This window comes from Bombina bombina, chromosome 4 (assembly GCF_027579735.1).
Source record: "Bombina bombina isolate aBomBom1 chromosome 4, aBomBom1.pri, whole genome shotgun sequence".
NCBI classification, from domain to species: Eukaryota; Metazoa; Chordata; class Amphibia; order Anura; family Bombinatoridae; genus Bombina; species Bombina bombina.
In genome coordinates this window covers 179,835,947-179,851,961 of record NC_069502.1, presented here as the reverse complement: position 1 = coordinate 179,851,961, position 16,015 = coordinate 179,835,947, and the positions used below count along the sequence as shown (strand labels likewise).

At 33.8% G+C, this 16,015-nt stretch overlaps 1 protein-coding gene across 1 annotated transcript; it reads left to right on the top strand.

Moving 5' to 3' along the window:
* Positions 1-5,857: 5,857 nt before the first annotated feature.
* On the top strand, positions 5,858-14,929 carry RSAD2 (radical S-adenosyl methionine domain containing 2). Its single transcript, XM_053708946.1, has 6 exons — positions 5,858-6,173; positions 8,001-8,162; positions 10,555-10,784; positions 12,980-13,129; positions 14,628-14,660; positions 14,765-14,929. The coding sequence occupies exons 1-6, from the start codon at positions 5,858-5,860 to the stop codon at positions 14,927-14,929; spliced, it is 1,056 nt and encodes a 351-aa protein (XP_053564921.1).
* The last annotated feature ends 1,086 nt before the right edge of the window (positions 14,930-16,015 follow it).

The following is a 16,015-nucleotide window of genomic DNA, read 5'->3' as shown; positions in this document are numbered from 1 at the left end:
TATTTTATTTAAGACCAGTGAATGCCTTTGTTCGGAATTGGATCTTTATGCTATTTGTAAGCGCACCCTGGCAGCTGGGACATATGTAAGATTGTGCTTTCCCTATCTGGATTGTTTTATATATATATATATATATATATATATATATATATATATATAGTCACAAAATATAAGACACGAGTGCGAATCACAATACTTCACTAGCACAACCAAGTTCCTGTGCTTATCCTGGATACAGACATAGCCAATAACATAGCCAAAGAGAATACACAAACCCCCAAAACAAGTCCGTTAATTGCAGGGTTATCAATCACTTCTTCTTCTCAAACAGTAATAAAGCAAACTTGGCACTAGATGTGTGCTTTCTTACCCTTCACCTCTGACTATCCGGCTTCCGGGAAACGAGGGACCGCTTGTCTCACAGGCAGACTGCTCAGGACGTGCAGTGTACAGCAGTATCGGCGGTGGATTTCAGGATAGTAAGATAGATCATCGGAAGAAAGGATAATCCACGCCAATTTAAAACTTGACCTTTATTTTTCTTTGGTTAAAAAGGGTTACAAGCAAAGGAGATCTTCGCAGCTTAGCAGAGTGAGCGCAGCACTGGGCTTACGCGTTTCGGCGGTTAAGCCATAGTCATAGCCTATGACTACGGCATAAGCCCAGTGCTGCGCTCACTCTGCTAAGCTGCGAAGATCTCCTTTGTTTGTAACCCTTTTTAACCAAAGAAAAATAAAGGTCAAGTTTTAAGTTGGCGTGGATTATCCTTTCTTCCGATGATCTATATATATATATATATATATATATATATATATATACTTATATATATATATATACAGGGAGTGCAGAATTATTAGGCAAATGAGTATTTTGACCACATCATCCTCTTTATGCATGTTGTCTTACTCCAAGCTGTATAGGCTCGAAAGCCTACTACCAATTAAGCATATTAGGTGATGTGCATCTCTGTAATGAGAAGGGGTGTGGTCTAATGACATCAACACCCTATATCAGGTGTGCATAATTATTAGGCAACTTCCTTTCCTTTGGCAAAATGGGTCAAAAGAAGGACTTGACAGGCTCAGAAAAGTAAAAAATAGTGAGATATCTTGCAGAGGGATGCAGCACTCTTAAAATTGCAAAGCTTCTGAAGCGTGATCATCGAACAATCAAGCGTTTCATTCAAAATAGTCAACAGGGTTGCAAGAAGCGTGTGGAAAAACCAAGGCGCAAAATAACTGCCCATGAACTGAGAAAAGTCAAGCGTGCAGCTGCCAAGATGCCACTTGCCACCAGTTTGGCCATATTTCAGAGCTGCAACATCACTGTAGTGCCCAAAAGCACAAGGTGTGCAATACTCAGAGACATGGCTAAGGTAAGAAAGGCTGAAAGACGACCACCACTGAACAAGACACACAAGCTGAAACGTCAAGACTTGGCCAAGAAATATCTCAAGACTGATTTTTCTAAGGTTTTATGGACTGATGAAATGAGAGTGAGTCTTGATGGGCCAGATGGATGGGCCCGTGGCTGGATTGGTAAAGGGCAGAGAGCTCCAGTCCGACTCAGACGCCAGCAAGGTGGAGGTGGAGTACTGGTTTGGGCTGGTATCATCAAAGATGAGCTTGTGGGGCCTTTTCGGGTTGAGGATGGAGTCAAGCTCAACTCCCAGTCCTACTGCCAGTTTCTGGAAGACACCTTCTTCAAGCAGTGGTACAGGAAGAAGTCTGCATCCTTCAAGAAAAACATGATTTTCATGCAGGACAATACTCCATCACACGCATCCAAGTACTCCACAGTGTGGCTGGCAAGAAAGGGTATAAAAGAAGAAAATCTAATGACATGGCCTCCTTGTTCACCTGATCTGAACCCCATTGAGAACCTGTGGTCCATCATCAAATGTGAGATTTACAAGGAGGGAAAACAGTACACCTCTCTGAACAGTGTCTGGGAGGCTGTGGTTGCTGCTGCACGCAATGTTGATGGTGAACAGATCAAAACACTGACAGAATCCATGGATGGCAGGCTATTGAGTGTCCTTGCAAAGAAAGGTGGCTATATTGGTCACTGATTTGTTTTTGTTTTGTTTTTGAATGTCAGAAATGTATATTTGTGAATGTTGAGATGTTATATTGGTTTCACTGGTAAAAATAAATAATTGAATTGGGTATATATTTGTTTTTTGTTAAGTTGCCTAATAATTATGCACAGTAATAGTCACCTGCACACACAGATATCCCCCTAAAATAACTAAAACTAAAAACAAACTAAAAACTACTTCCAAAAATATTCAGCTTTGATATTAATGAGTTTTTTGGGTTCATTGAGAACATGGTTGTTGTTCAATAATAAAATTAATCCTCAAAAATACAACTTGCCTAATAATTCTGCACTCCCTATATATATATATATATATATATATATATATATATATATATATATATATATATATATATTATATATATATATATATATATATATATATATATATAAAATATAAAAGAAAGATAGAAAAAAATACCAGGGTATATAAGATTACCCTAGAACAGCAAGGGAATAAACGGCACACATAGAAGACTTTCAAAAATTTATTTATAATAATTTCCCAAAAATACACTTAAGTATATAGCGATATCTTATCTGTCAATGTCAGTTACCACTAAAGACAGCAAAATCTAAAACATTTTAAGTGCACTTAGACCTAATACTTTCCCTATGCTATAAATTACAAAAAGACATCATAAACAATAAGGGGTTAACCAGAAAACTCATGTTTATAACAAATGTTACATAGAATCTAATGTTTATAGGACATTTATAGTAAGTAGGCAAAATACATGTTAAACATATGGCTGCAGTCCAAACAGAGGTGAACTATATTATGTATCAAAAAGCGCTTGTTTTTCCTCTTTATATATACCAGGGAATCTTCTCTTAAGGCAAATAGATGTGCCGCAAGTAGTACTGCTGGATAAAGAGTCTCTAGCAAGTGTAATAATTCAGTTGGAAAACACAGCATATACTTAGCTTAAGTCCTCCGGTTTTTGTTGTTTCCACTTGTCTTCTGCTTGCAAGCACCTGTGATGATTACTTGGCGTGTGACATCAGCAATAGTGGGAGTGGTCTCTCGTCACCAGGGACTATGAGTGGCTATAGACAGAAGGATCCATTTGAATCAATTTTGCATTGTAAGTTTTGCCAAGAACTTTGACAAATGACTGTATCGCAAAGTTATGTATATGTTCACCTATCGTATAGGCACATCTTCCATTGCACTCCAATAGCACACTCCTCAAAACCACTTACTCCACTGTCGGAGTCACACCTGAAAGATTCGTAGCTCACTTTAAAGGTACAGCTGCATGTATAGAGCCAAAATGTCTCTGAAGAAACAAAAGATTCAGGGAATAGGCCTGGACAGGTGCACTAGAAATCCTGGCCCACGGTACATTCGACAGGTACCTGGGTTCTCATAAACACATAGTGCCAACGCACGTTTCTCCCCCACCTCCAGTATGTGTTACAGGGGATCATCAGGGCAGTTGCCACTCATAGTCCCTGGTGACGAGAGACCACTCCCACTATTGCTGATGTCACACGCCAAGTAATCATCACAGGTGCTTGCAAGCAGAAGACAAGTGGAAACAACAAAAACCGGAGGACTTAAGCTAAGTATATGCTGTGTTTTCCAACTGAATTATTACACTTGCTAGAGACTCTTTATCCAGCAGTACTACTTGCGGCACATCTATTTGCCTTAAGAGAAGATTCCCTGGTATATATAAAGAGGAAAAACAAGCGCTTTTTGATACATAATATAGTTCACCTCTGTTTGGACTGCAGCCATATGTTTAACATGTATTTTGCCTACTTACTATAAATGTCCTATAAACATTAGATTCTATGTAACATTCGTTATAAACATGAGTTTTCTGGTTAACCCCTTATTGTTTATGATGTCTTTTTGTAATTTATAGCATAGGGAAAGTATTAGGTCTAAGTGCACTTAAAATGTTTTAGATTTTGCTGTCTTTAGTGGTAACTGACATTGACAGATAAGATATCGCTATATACTTAAGTGTATTTTTGGGAAATTATTATAAATAAATTTTTGAAAGTCTTCTATGTGTGCCGTTTATTCCCTTGCTGTTCTAGGGTAATCTTATATACCCTGGTATTTTTTTCTATCTTTCTTTTATATTTTATATTTACTATAAGGGTGGCACCATTTAAAGCAAATTAGCAATATTACCTACTCTCTCACACCCCCTATATTTAGTATATATATATATATATATATATACTGTATGTATATATATATATATATATATATATATATATATACTGTATATATATTTATATATATATATATATATATATATATATGTGTGTGTGTGTGTGTATGTACATATGTATTATGTATTTATATGTGTATTTACAGACATATATACACATATAAACACATAAATACATATGTACACATATATAAACATATATATGTATAAGTGCATTGGAGTCCTTTGCAGTTAAGTAGATAAACACATGTTAAAGCAATATTCATATTTTATAAAGTGTTATACTGTGTATTTACTGTAAATATTTAAATGGAGCAAAAAGTGTGGGGGGGGGGGGAAATACCCTACTCGAGCACAAACCTGATCACATATTCTTAAATGTGCTAACCCGACATGAAATATTTATATTTCACATTCCAATGTTGTGCACATAGCAGAATATGTTCTATATATTTAAAGATAGATATACCATATATATCTATATATAATCATATATATCAGATATATGTAGAAATCTGTATTAATGAAGAAATAGAACATATTCTGCTATGTGTAGAACATTGGAATGCGAAATATTAATATTTCATGTGAATATATGAGAATATGTGATCGGGTTTGCGCTCGAGTAGGGTGTGTCCCCCCCCCACACTTTTTGCTCCATTGACTCCTATGGAAGAATACCTTAATGTATTTGCGACATTTTAAGTTTGTTTTTTGCACTCATAAGGTTAACGCGCAAGCGAAAAGTTTTTTCTTGCAACTTGTAATACGAGCGGAGCGTGAAAAAAAAAACGTTAAAGGGGCATTAAACACTTCTAGATGCTAGATAGAATGATGTATTCAAAGAAAAGATTAGTCTGAGAATAACATGTAGATGTATTTTTTTAAAAGTTTCATTAGCTGTTTAAATATTGCCAAAATAATTGTAAAATTTTAGTGTCTATAAAACAGGGGGAGCTGCCATGTTGTAACTTAGGTTACTTTCTCTGCTGTGGCCAATTAGGGACAGTTATACATCACTAGAATGTACAGCCAATGGCTGTGTGGAACATAACAGTGCTCTGTACTTCCATTTCTAACAGGAACTGAAAAGCTCATAATTTTAGAATAAAATTTCATGAAAAGGAGACAAAATATATATATACACAATTTATCATTTTATGTCACCAACTCAAAGTGTTTAATGTCCCTTTAAATACTGCTCCCCTTCTAGACCTTAGTCATGCAAGTTATCAAAATTAACAACGAAGTTACAAATATCTAAAATGACTTAATAGCCTCTTTTTGTATAGTGACCTTACATTATCTATCAATTTTAGATATCAAAATGCAAATATCAGAAAGAGAACACTAAAATAAACACATCCTCTTAGAAAAGTGGCTCAGTCAGACTCAGTTTCACTTCTGATGAATGGAATGTGAAACTTAGAGTTCATTATCATTAAAATCTTCCTATCTGTAATTATGGGAGGTTACAAACAAGCATGGCTATATAAACAGCAGTATCAATATGGTTTTACACATTCAGTTCTCAAAGATTTAGACTGAGCATAGTTAATAAAATGGTGTCACTATTAATGATAACAATGATTTGGATGGTAACATCTTTCTGGAGAAATATGAAGTTAATTTTGACAACTCTGAAAATGTTCTATTGTTGGAGCTTGCTGGAGATTTTAAGGTCAAGGAAAATATTTTCTACGAAAATAAATCCTGCAGTTGTGGAAGATCAAAGTAATGTAACCCCAACTAGTGTGAATTATCACTTTACCAGACAGTGCAATTATAAATGCGGATTCTGTTTCCATACAGCAAAAACATCTTTTGTTTTGCCTCTAGAAGAAGCTAAGAAAGGACTTTCCTTACTAAAAGCTGCAGGTATGTAAGCACCAGTAATATTATTTTCATTATTTAAAGGGATATGCTTATGCAAATATAATATACTCTAATATTAAGAAAGTTCTATGATAATTATATGCTTAATCCCCCTTAAAGTAACACTAAACCCAATTTTTTTTCTTTTTTTGATTTAGATAGAGCATGCAATTTTACGCAACTTTCTAATATACTCCTACTATCAAAGTTTCTTCATTCTCTTGCTTTCTTTATTTAAAAAGCAAGACTGTAAAGCTTAAGAGCCAGCCCATTTTTGGTTCAGATCCTGGGTTATGCTTGCTTATTGGTTTGCTAAATGTAGCCACCAAAAGGCAAGCACTATCCAGGGTGCTGAACCTAAAATGGGCTGGCTCCTAAGCTTTAAATTCCTGCTTTTTAAATAAAGATAGCAAGAGAATGAAGAAAAATTGATAGTATGGGTAAATTAGAAAGTTGCTTAAAATGGCATGCTCTATCTGAACCATGAAAGAAAAAAATTGGGTTTAGTATCCCTTTAAGTAACACTAAACCTAAAAATTTTCTTTCGTGATTTTCAGATAGAGAATACAGTTTCAAACAACATTCCAATTTACTTCTATGATCTAATTAGCTTCATTCTTTAGATGTCCTTTGTTGAAGAAATAGCAATGCACACCGGTGAGCCAATCACGAGGCATCTATGTGCAGCCACCAATCAGCAGCTACTGAGCCTATCTAGATATGCTTTTCAGCAAAGAATATCAATAGAATGAAGCAAATTAGAATAATATTGGGTTTCATATTCCTTTAAAGGGGTTAAAAACTTTGTTACACTCACACACCAGGTGTGTTGCTGTGCGGATCCTCAACTGTATGATACTTGGTAATTGGTGGGTACATGTTTACGCGGCTTTGTGTTGTCTTCTTGTTCACCAGCAGCTATACTTTGTATTTCCTCTGTAGGTTAAACACATATATAAACAGTGAGAATCTGTTTAATATATGCTATAATGAACACAACACTGTAATATCTCCCTTTAATAATGCAATAAAATGCTTTTATTTTTTTTCTATTTTTGCCAATATTTTTTTTAATTCAATGTTATGTTAGATATTGATGTGATATATTCAGTATAGCAATCTGTTCTATAGTAAAAATGTCCTCCATTTGAATATTTAAAATATGATCACCTATCTATAAATGTACAATATGTGTAGTAAATTCTAATCTACCAAATTATGGTCTTCATTTTCCCACTTATTTGAGTATTTATCCACACATTTTACTTTTACAATTTGGAAACACCTTGAAATACACAAATTATTTTTTGTTAGTTGTCTTTAAATGGATACTAAAGTCAAAATTAAACTTTCATGACAGAATATGACATTTGTATTTTAAATCCAGTTACTTCTAGGATCAAAGTGTGTCTTTTTCTGAGGCACAAGCTCCTACTGAGCATATGCAATATAAATAAACATATATATATTTATGAGTTTGTGATTTGCTAATGGATGTCACATGATACCAGGGGCTTGGAAATGGAGGAAATTTAGAAATTTCTCAGGAAAAAAACTATTTTAAATTCAGATTAAGTTTTATTGCATTGTCTTTTTATACTCCATATGTCAATTATGCAATTCTGCTGTACTTAATGGTCCTGTAACAATGACTGATAAAAATTAACTTGCCATTTCTATCAGCATGTTCCCTCTTTTTTAGATCAGTGTGTCATTTGCTAGGTATAAAAATGTGTTCAAACAATAGTTACAATACACAGAAAAGTATACTAAGCTGTATGCCATTAGTTATTAATTGTTATGAATTAATTATATTGTTTATTTTTTTAGGTATGGAAAAAATAAATTTTTCAGGAGGAGAACCTTTCTTGCATGATAGAGGAATCTTTGTAGGAAAATTGGTGCAATTTTGTAAAGAAGAGCTGAAACTACCCAGTGTTAGTATTGTGAGCAATGGAAGTTTGATTACAGAGAGGTGGTTCAAATCATATGGTAAGTGATGCTGTGTCAAACCATACAGCTAGATCTAGAGTGATTACTAAGGGGCCAATTCTATATAAATCTGCCGGTCATAGATGTGGTTTTCCACAGCAACACTCGCAGGGGCAGCCATCATTGAATTATATAAAAAAAGGGGCTGTCCCTGCGAGTGGGGAGATGTCTCCCATACAACTAATCTCCAGAAAACAAAGAGTCTCACCAGCACCAGTGGTCAATGGTGTGTACGCTGCAGGAGCCACTGCTCTCAACTCCAGAAAAAGTAAAATCTTCAAAAATACAGCAGCACCATCCAGGTTATAATCACTTATATCTTTATTAGTCCCAGAAAGCACAACATAACATTAAGTTTCGGGCTCAAATGCCCTTAATCATATGGCCACATAGCAGGAATCACACCTTTCTTATACACATCACAACAGGTGTATACAATTACAAATTAACCTATTCCTTAAGTCATTCTAATCCTTATACTTGACACCTAGTAGTGTAATATTATTAATGCACATTATAAACATTTAAAAAAAAACATTATTCACCTAGCAACTCATGGCTACCAAATGTACAGACTAAAGATATACATCAACGGTTTGTTCATATAAACATTGAGTAATAGGGTTAGAAAATTACCTTTTCAAAAGACTTGACATAGGGTTATAGGAAAAGATTAAAGTCTAGCTCGTGATTTATACCTTTTGGATACAAGTTTATAGATCCACATTGCCTCTCTCTTTTTAATTAATAACCCGCCCCCCCTCTTCGTGGTACAGGGATGTGATCTATTACCTGAAACTTAAGTTGGGCAATAGTGTGGCCAGTCATTAAGAAATGGTTAGAGACAGGGGCAGTAATGTAATTACATCTTACATTAGACTTATGTTGTGTAATCCTATCTCTTACTCTTTGGGTAGTCTCTCCTACATAAACCCACCCACATGGACACTTGATAAGATAGACTACATAACTGGTATTACACGTGAAATAGCCATTAATCTTAAACATATTTCCTGTCAAAGGATGAACAAAACTAGAACACTTAACCATGTTAAATTCACGCATCCCAAACAACGGTAGCAACACAGACTTTTCTCTGACATAAAACTTTGTCTCTGATGTTTCTTACCTATATCTGCTCTCACTAGCTTATCTTTCAAGCTAGTACCTTTCCTATAGGCAGGCATTTGGAGTTCTGGCAAAAGCTTGAATATCAGGGTGACAATCTCTAAACACAAACCAATCTTTACTAATGATTCTCTGTATGTTAACACATTGATTATTGTATTATGATACAAAGATAATCCTTTCTTCTATATTGTTAATATCTTCATTATTAAAATTTGTATCTGTCTTAGCTCGTATAATTTCCTTCTTTATTAAGTCAGATGGATATCCTCTTGTTCTGAATCTATTTCTGATTTCCTCCAATCGTTGTTAAAAGAGACTTTTATCTGAAACAATGCGTTTAATTCTTGTCATTTGTCTTCTTGGCAATGATTTTATTAATGTTGGTGGGTGGGCACTTGTATAGTGTAATAGTCTATTTTTATTCATACCTTTTCTTATAAACCAAAAGTATCTAAAAATTGTAATGAATATTCATCCCATGTAAGGGTGAATTTTACTTGTCGTGTTGCCAAATTTAAATCATTAACAAAATCCAAAAGGGATCCAATGTCACCCCACCATATCCCAAATATATAGTCTATATACCAACACCAATTGGCACCATACAGAAGAAATTATTTGTTCTGGTACACAAACTTTTCCTCAAATATTGTCATAAATAAATTTGCATAGGTTGGGATGACATTGGATCCCATAGCTGTCCCTTATTTTGCATAAAAGAAAATAGTTATAGTACAGGATAATGCTTAAAAGTTCCAACAAAAATTCTTGTTGCTGGCCAGTATATAAATTACTCACAGCTAGTATACTCTTCACTGCTCCCAGACCACTTTCATGGTCTATTGAAGTGTATAGGCTGACCACATCAAAACTACATAAGATACACCTTTCTGATATCTCTAGATTCCTAACTTTATCCAAAAAGTCACTTGGAGCCCTTAAGACATATATTTACAGAAAAAGTACGGATACAAATTTTGAAGATTTCTCATACAACTAATGAGCTCTCTGCTAGCTAGAAGTTTGCAATGGAGGGTGAAGTACAGAGGTGGAAACCGGCGTGTTTTAACACTTGAATATTACACTTAATACAAATCAAATTACGCTGTTTTGTGTGCACTGTACCTTAAATTTGCTGTAATTTTCCTGTGCATAAGTTCAATTGGTCTTTAACATGTCTATAATTTTTTTTTTAAATATAAATTTATGATAAGACAATAGGAGCACAATATGGATACTAAATTAAAGGCATCTTTTTCAGGTGAACATTTGGACATTCTTGCAGTGTCTTGTGACAGCTTTAATGAAGATGTCAACAAGTTAATTGGTCGTGGTCAAGGAAAGAAAAATCATGTGGAAAACCTTATAAAGATTAGAAAGTGGTGTTGTGATTATAATGTGGCTTTTAAAATAAATTCTGTTATCAACACTTATAATGTTGATGAGGACATGAACAAGGAGATAATGCAAATCAATCCTGTACGCTGGAAGGTATGATATGGAGTAAAACTGCAGTCAACTGGTATATAAATAATTATCAACTCTTTCTTCTTAAAATGGGATGCTGTATACTGCTTTGCTATTATTTCTCTTTCAACCAAGTATTTTTTGGTTTCTGGGGACTTAAAAGGACATGAAACCCAAAATGTTTCTTTCATGATTCAAATAGAGCATACAATTTTAAACAGCTTTCCAGATGATATAGTTGATCTAATTTGCTTTGTTCTATTGGCATCCTTTATTAAAAACATATCTAGGTAGACTCAGGAGCTGAGAGTTGGCTGCTGATTGGTGGCATCACATAAATGCCTGTTGTGATTGGCTTAAAAATGTGTTTAGCTTGCTCCCATAAGTGCATTGCTGCTCTTACAACAAAGGATACAAGAGAATAAAGAAAAAAATATAACAGAAATAAGTTTATGAAAAAGTGTTTACAAAATTATGCTCTATCTTAATCATGAAATAAATGTTTTGGTTTTAATTTAAGCTGCTAGATTATGCATTATTTTATTAGCTAGTTAGAACCAACATTATGTCTAATGTATTAGAAGAACATTGACATTTTAACCTATATAAATGGCAAAACAGTTATGGTTAATATCAAAGATCAATTTTGTTACTAAAAAGCAAAAATCAACCAAAATGAAAATTCCTTGTTTCAGCAATAGCTTCATTGATAGTCTAAGCTTAAAGGGACAGTATACACCATTTTTTATATAACTGCATGTAATAGTCACTACTATAAAGAAATATATGCACAGATACTGATCTAACAATCTAGTATAAAACCTTTTAAAAACTTACTTAGAAGCTCCCAGTTTAGCACTGTTGATGAGGTTGACTGGGACACTTAGTGAAAGGTGCTGGAAAAACAAAAGGAGTAGACACTCCCCCCTCTCCCAATTCCCTGCATATGAAAAGACAGATAATATAAACAGGAGACAGCAGTAGTCTGTAAACACAAGTATACATCTGACATTGTGGGGCTTGACATGGAGTCTGAAAATCATCACAATGTTATTAAAAATAAGCACAACTATAAATGGTTACAAAAATACTCCTAGATGGTATATAGAAATGAATCATCTACAAAGCATGTATGCAAAGAAAATCTAGAGTACAATGCCCCTTCTGCACTGTGTCTCTCCCCCCACATACACAAAGATTCTACTAATTTCTAAAAAAAAATCAATACAACATTTTTGCATAGGAAATTGGCACATCCAGGCAAGTTCCCTGCTTGCTTTTACCCAGTAAAACTCCATGTACATTGTTACCAATTCACAAGAGGATTCTGGGTAAGATATGCAAATTAGATATGCAAAATCTCAGATTTTTTGCTTCAAATACTTTTTGAAGCAAAAATGCCAGATAAGCAGTCACATCAGCGAAGAATAAACATGTCCAAGACCGAACTACTTCTAATTCCCCCCTCTAACTCTACTCCAGTTTTTAATTTTTCTATCACTGTTGGCGGCACCACTATCTCCCCATCACCCCAAGTCCGCTGCCTCTGAGTCACGATTGACTCAAATCTGTCCTTCATTCCCCACATCCAATTGCTCTCTTCATCTTGCCGCAACCACCTACGCAATATCTCCAAAATCCGTCCATTTCTAGGTGCTGAAGATACTAAATAGCTAATCCACTCCCTGGTAATTTCCCGACTTGACTACTGTAAGAACTTACTAACTGGCCTCCCTCTCTCCCACCTCTCTCCCCTCCAATCCATCCTAAATGCATCTGCCAGGCTAATCCACCTCTTTCGACGCTCTTTCTGCTGCACCTCTCTGTGAGTCCCTACACTGGCTCCCCATTCACAACAGAGTTAAATTCAAAATTCTCACCCTGACCTACAAAGCCCTCACCAATGCTGCCCCACCCTACCTGTCCTCACTTATCAACAAATATACTCCTGCCACCCCCCTAAGATCCAACAATGACCTGCTTCTTGCATCCTCTACCATCACCTCCTCTCATGCTAGACTACAGGACTTCTCTTTTTTTTTTTTTAAATACTTTCATACTAAAGTGAACTGTTAATACTGATCTAAACTTGTTTAGTCAAGCAATGTTTAAGCAAACATAAACTGTGGCTATACTATCATGAAATTATAATAGTTTTGGAGTATAATTTAATTATGAAAAATAGGTATTTCATAAATTTCTTTATCTTGCACCTTCAGGTCTTTCAGTGTCTTATCATACAAGGTGAAAATTGTGGAGAAGATGCATTAAGACATGCTGAGCAATTTGTAATTAGTGAAAAACAATTTTCAGAGTTCCTGGATCATCATAAGAATATTAAATGCTTGGTCCCAGAGTCCAATCAACAGGTACAACTCTTTATTTATTTATTATTTAACTAGTCCTAAAGCCCGTTCACATGTTGTACAAATATTCCAAATTTGAAACAAACTAATGAAAGTGTTAAAATTTGTTTCATTTTTTGGATGTTGCAAAACATTTGCCCATCCCTAGCTATTGTCTGTCATGCTGAAAGGAATATTTTTATGGACAACTATGTGTCAAAAGGCATGTTAAACATGTGTAGAGTGCTTAGATGTTAGTTGTTCACAGGTGATTTACAGTGCACTATAATTACTCTATTTGAAGTATTTACATCTCACAATAGTGCCTAAAGGTTTATTTATACAACAACATTTTGGTAAATCTGTACATCTTAGAAAGTCCAGGATGCTTGAAAAGACAGCAGGAGTATTCTTAAACCATACAAATTGGGTGATATAAAAAAGGGACCACAGAAATAAATATCAAGGTACAAGGTGGATCTAGCTATTACTGCCATTATGTTTTAATTATGTTTTAAATCCCCTTATTCACTGACTATTGTCCTGACCAGTATATATATATATATATATATATATATATATATATATATATATATATATATATATATATATATATATATTATACTGTATATATATATATATATATATATATATATATATAAATATTTATGTACTGTATATATATATATATATATATATATATTTATGAACTGTGTATATATATATATATATATATAAAAAAAATATTTATGTAATGTTTATATATATATATATATATATATATATGTTGCGGATAAAGTAAGAAATTGGGTAATCCTAGCATTACCCTTGTAAACCTGACATTACCCAAGAGGCTGTGGGTAAAGCCCGATGTAACGTGATAAATCTTCTCAGAGTGCATGGAGTCACCACATCAAACATATATACAATGGACTGTAATTCACACATCTGCACTATCTTTTTTGCCTCCACCTGGCAAAGCCCCCTTGTAAACCTCATTCCCCAAGGTTTACTTGGGGTGGATGGCAGAGGATCGGCAGGGCACCTTCCTTTAACCCCCCCCAGGCAGAGGCAAAATAAATAATGTAGATGTGGAATTACATTGGATCAGGCTTTACCCACAGGTACTTGGGAAATGTAAGGTTTACCCGGGTAATCCTAGGATTACCCGGATTTCTGACTTTATAAATGTATATATAATATTATATCCAAAAACAGACAGGCATTCTCCAGTATTAAACATTACACAGTGATAATCCTTTAATTAACAGTGACGTTTCGGGGCAAACCCCTTACTCAGACCAGGGATTATCACTGTTTAACACCAGAAAGAGCCTGTCTGCTTTTGGATATTTATAACTTTTTACAGTGCACCCTGGATGCTGTACTGGAAGGGGTGGGTGCTGATTCCTGTAAGTTACTTACATATATATATATATATATATATATATATATATATATTTTTTTTTTTTATTAATTTGTAAACATCATGTCTAAAACCATATTCTTTGCTGTCTTTCAGATGCGTGATTCTTACCTTATATTGGATGAATATGTAAGTTTTATTATAAAAGATTTTTATATTTTATTACATTTTATTAAATTGAGTATCAGTGTTTGTTTCAAATATTAATGCCTTTTCATTTACTTATTTTTTAGATGCGATTTCTTGATTGTAGAGAAGGACGAAAAGATCCCTCAAAATCTATTCTTGATGTGGGAGTGGAAAACGCAATAAAATTCAGTGGATTTGATGAGAAGATGTTTTTTAAAAGAGGAGGAAAATATGTATGGAGCAAATCAGACTTAAACTTAGATTGGTGATTTTAATTGTCTGTCTCAGACTATGGACTGATCATATTTTATTAAAATAAGTGTTTTCTTTTTTATTTGTTGGAATACTTATGTATTGTATCTGAATCATCTTATAATTATTTAACCAGTATTGTTCCAAAAAATATTCCACATATAATAAACTTGAAGAGATCATTTGTTCTACAATTTTGCAACATACAACTAGGTTTTAGGAAAATTGCTAATTATACAGTCATTATAGGCTTTATTTTGTGTAGCAATCTGAAGTATAGACATAAGATATTATTGTCCAATTGACTGTTTTGTTTCTTGGGCTAAATGTGGCATGCACCATAAAATAATGGAAGTGTTTAAGAGCATCTTAAAATGATATTAAACAGTGTTCCTATAGTAAAAACAAATATAATAAATAAAAGAAAACATAAAATGAAACAGACTGTGTACCAAACAGCAAACAACTCACTTGTTTTCTTTCTAAGTGAGCACTTAGAATTTCTGATTGTAGCCCCTGCCCTCAGGGTGATAAAATAGCTGACAAGTTTTTAACTTTAGTTGCATTCTGCCACTTCTTAACATGAGCAAAACAGACTTACTGTCTCTCTAGCATTATCTAAATACTAAACCAGCTCATGTTACTCTAGAAGTGTTATCAAGCTACAAATTTATACACATTGCTGGCATTCCATAGTTAAGTTATATTGACTACTTAAGTACTTTCAGCTATGTATTAGTTGACACCATATTTTGTGGCTACAAAATTCTCTGTTGTTTCATAAATATATTATATATATATATATATATATATATATATATATATATATATATATATATATTTATATATTAATATTAAAAATTACATTATACTTATATACTTATGAAAAAACACTATTTAAAATATTGTATTAAAAATATTCAGGAAAAAAAACCATAATAAAACCAATAGGTAATGTAGGTTTGGGCCATTAGAGCCAAAAAAAAAAAAAACTTCCACAACTGTTTGTTGTTAGTTTGTAATAAAATAAAATAAAAATAAAAATAGTAATTAGTGATAAGGTTGAAAAAAAGGTGTGAATTTAAACCGTTGCAAATATTTTT

Bases quoted from the DNA above. Each gene is read 5' to 3' on its own strand.
- RSAD2 (XM_053708946.1), top strand. From the start codon at position 5,858: ATGGTGTCACTATTAATGATAACAATGATTTGGATGGTAACATCTTTC. The intron at 6,174-8,000 runs GTATGTAAGCAC...TTATTTTTTTAG, and splicing joins TTCCTTACTAAAAGCTGCAG to GTATGGAAAAAATAAATTTT. The intron at 10,785-12,979 runs GTATGATATGGA...TTGCACCTTCAG, and splicing joins TCAATCCTGTACGCTGGAAG to GTCTTTCAGTGTCTTATCAT.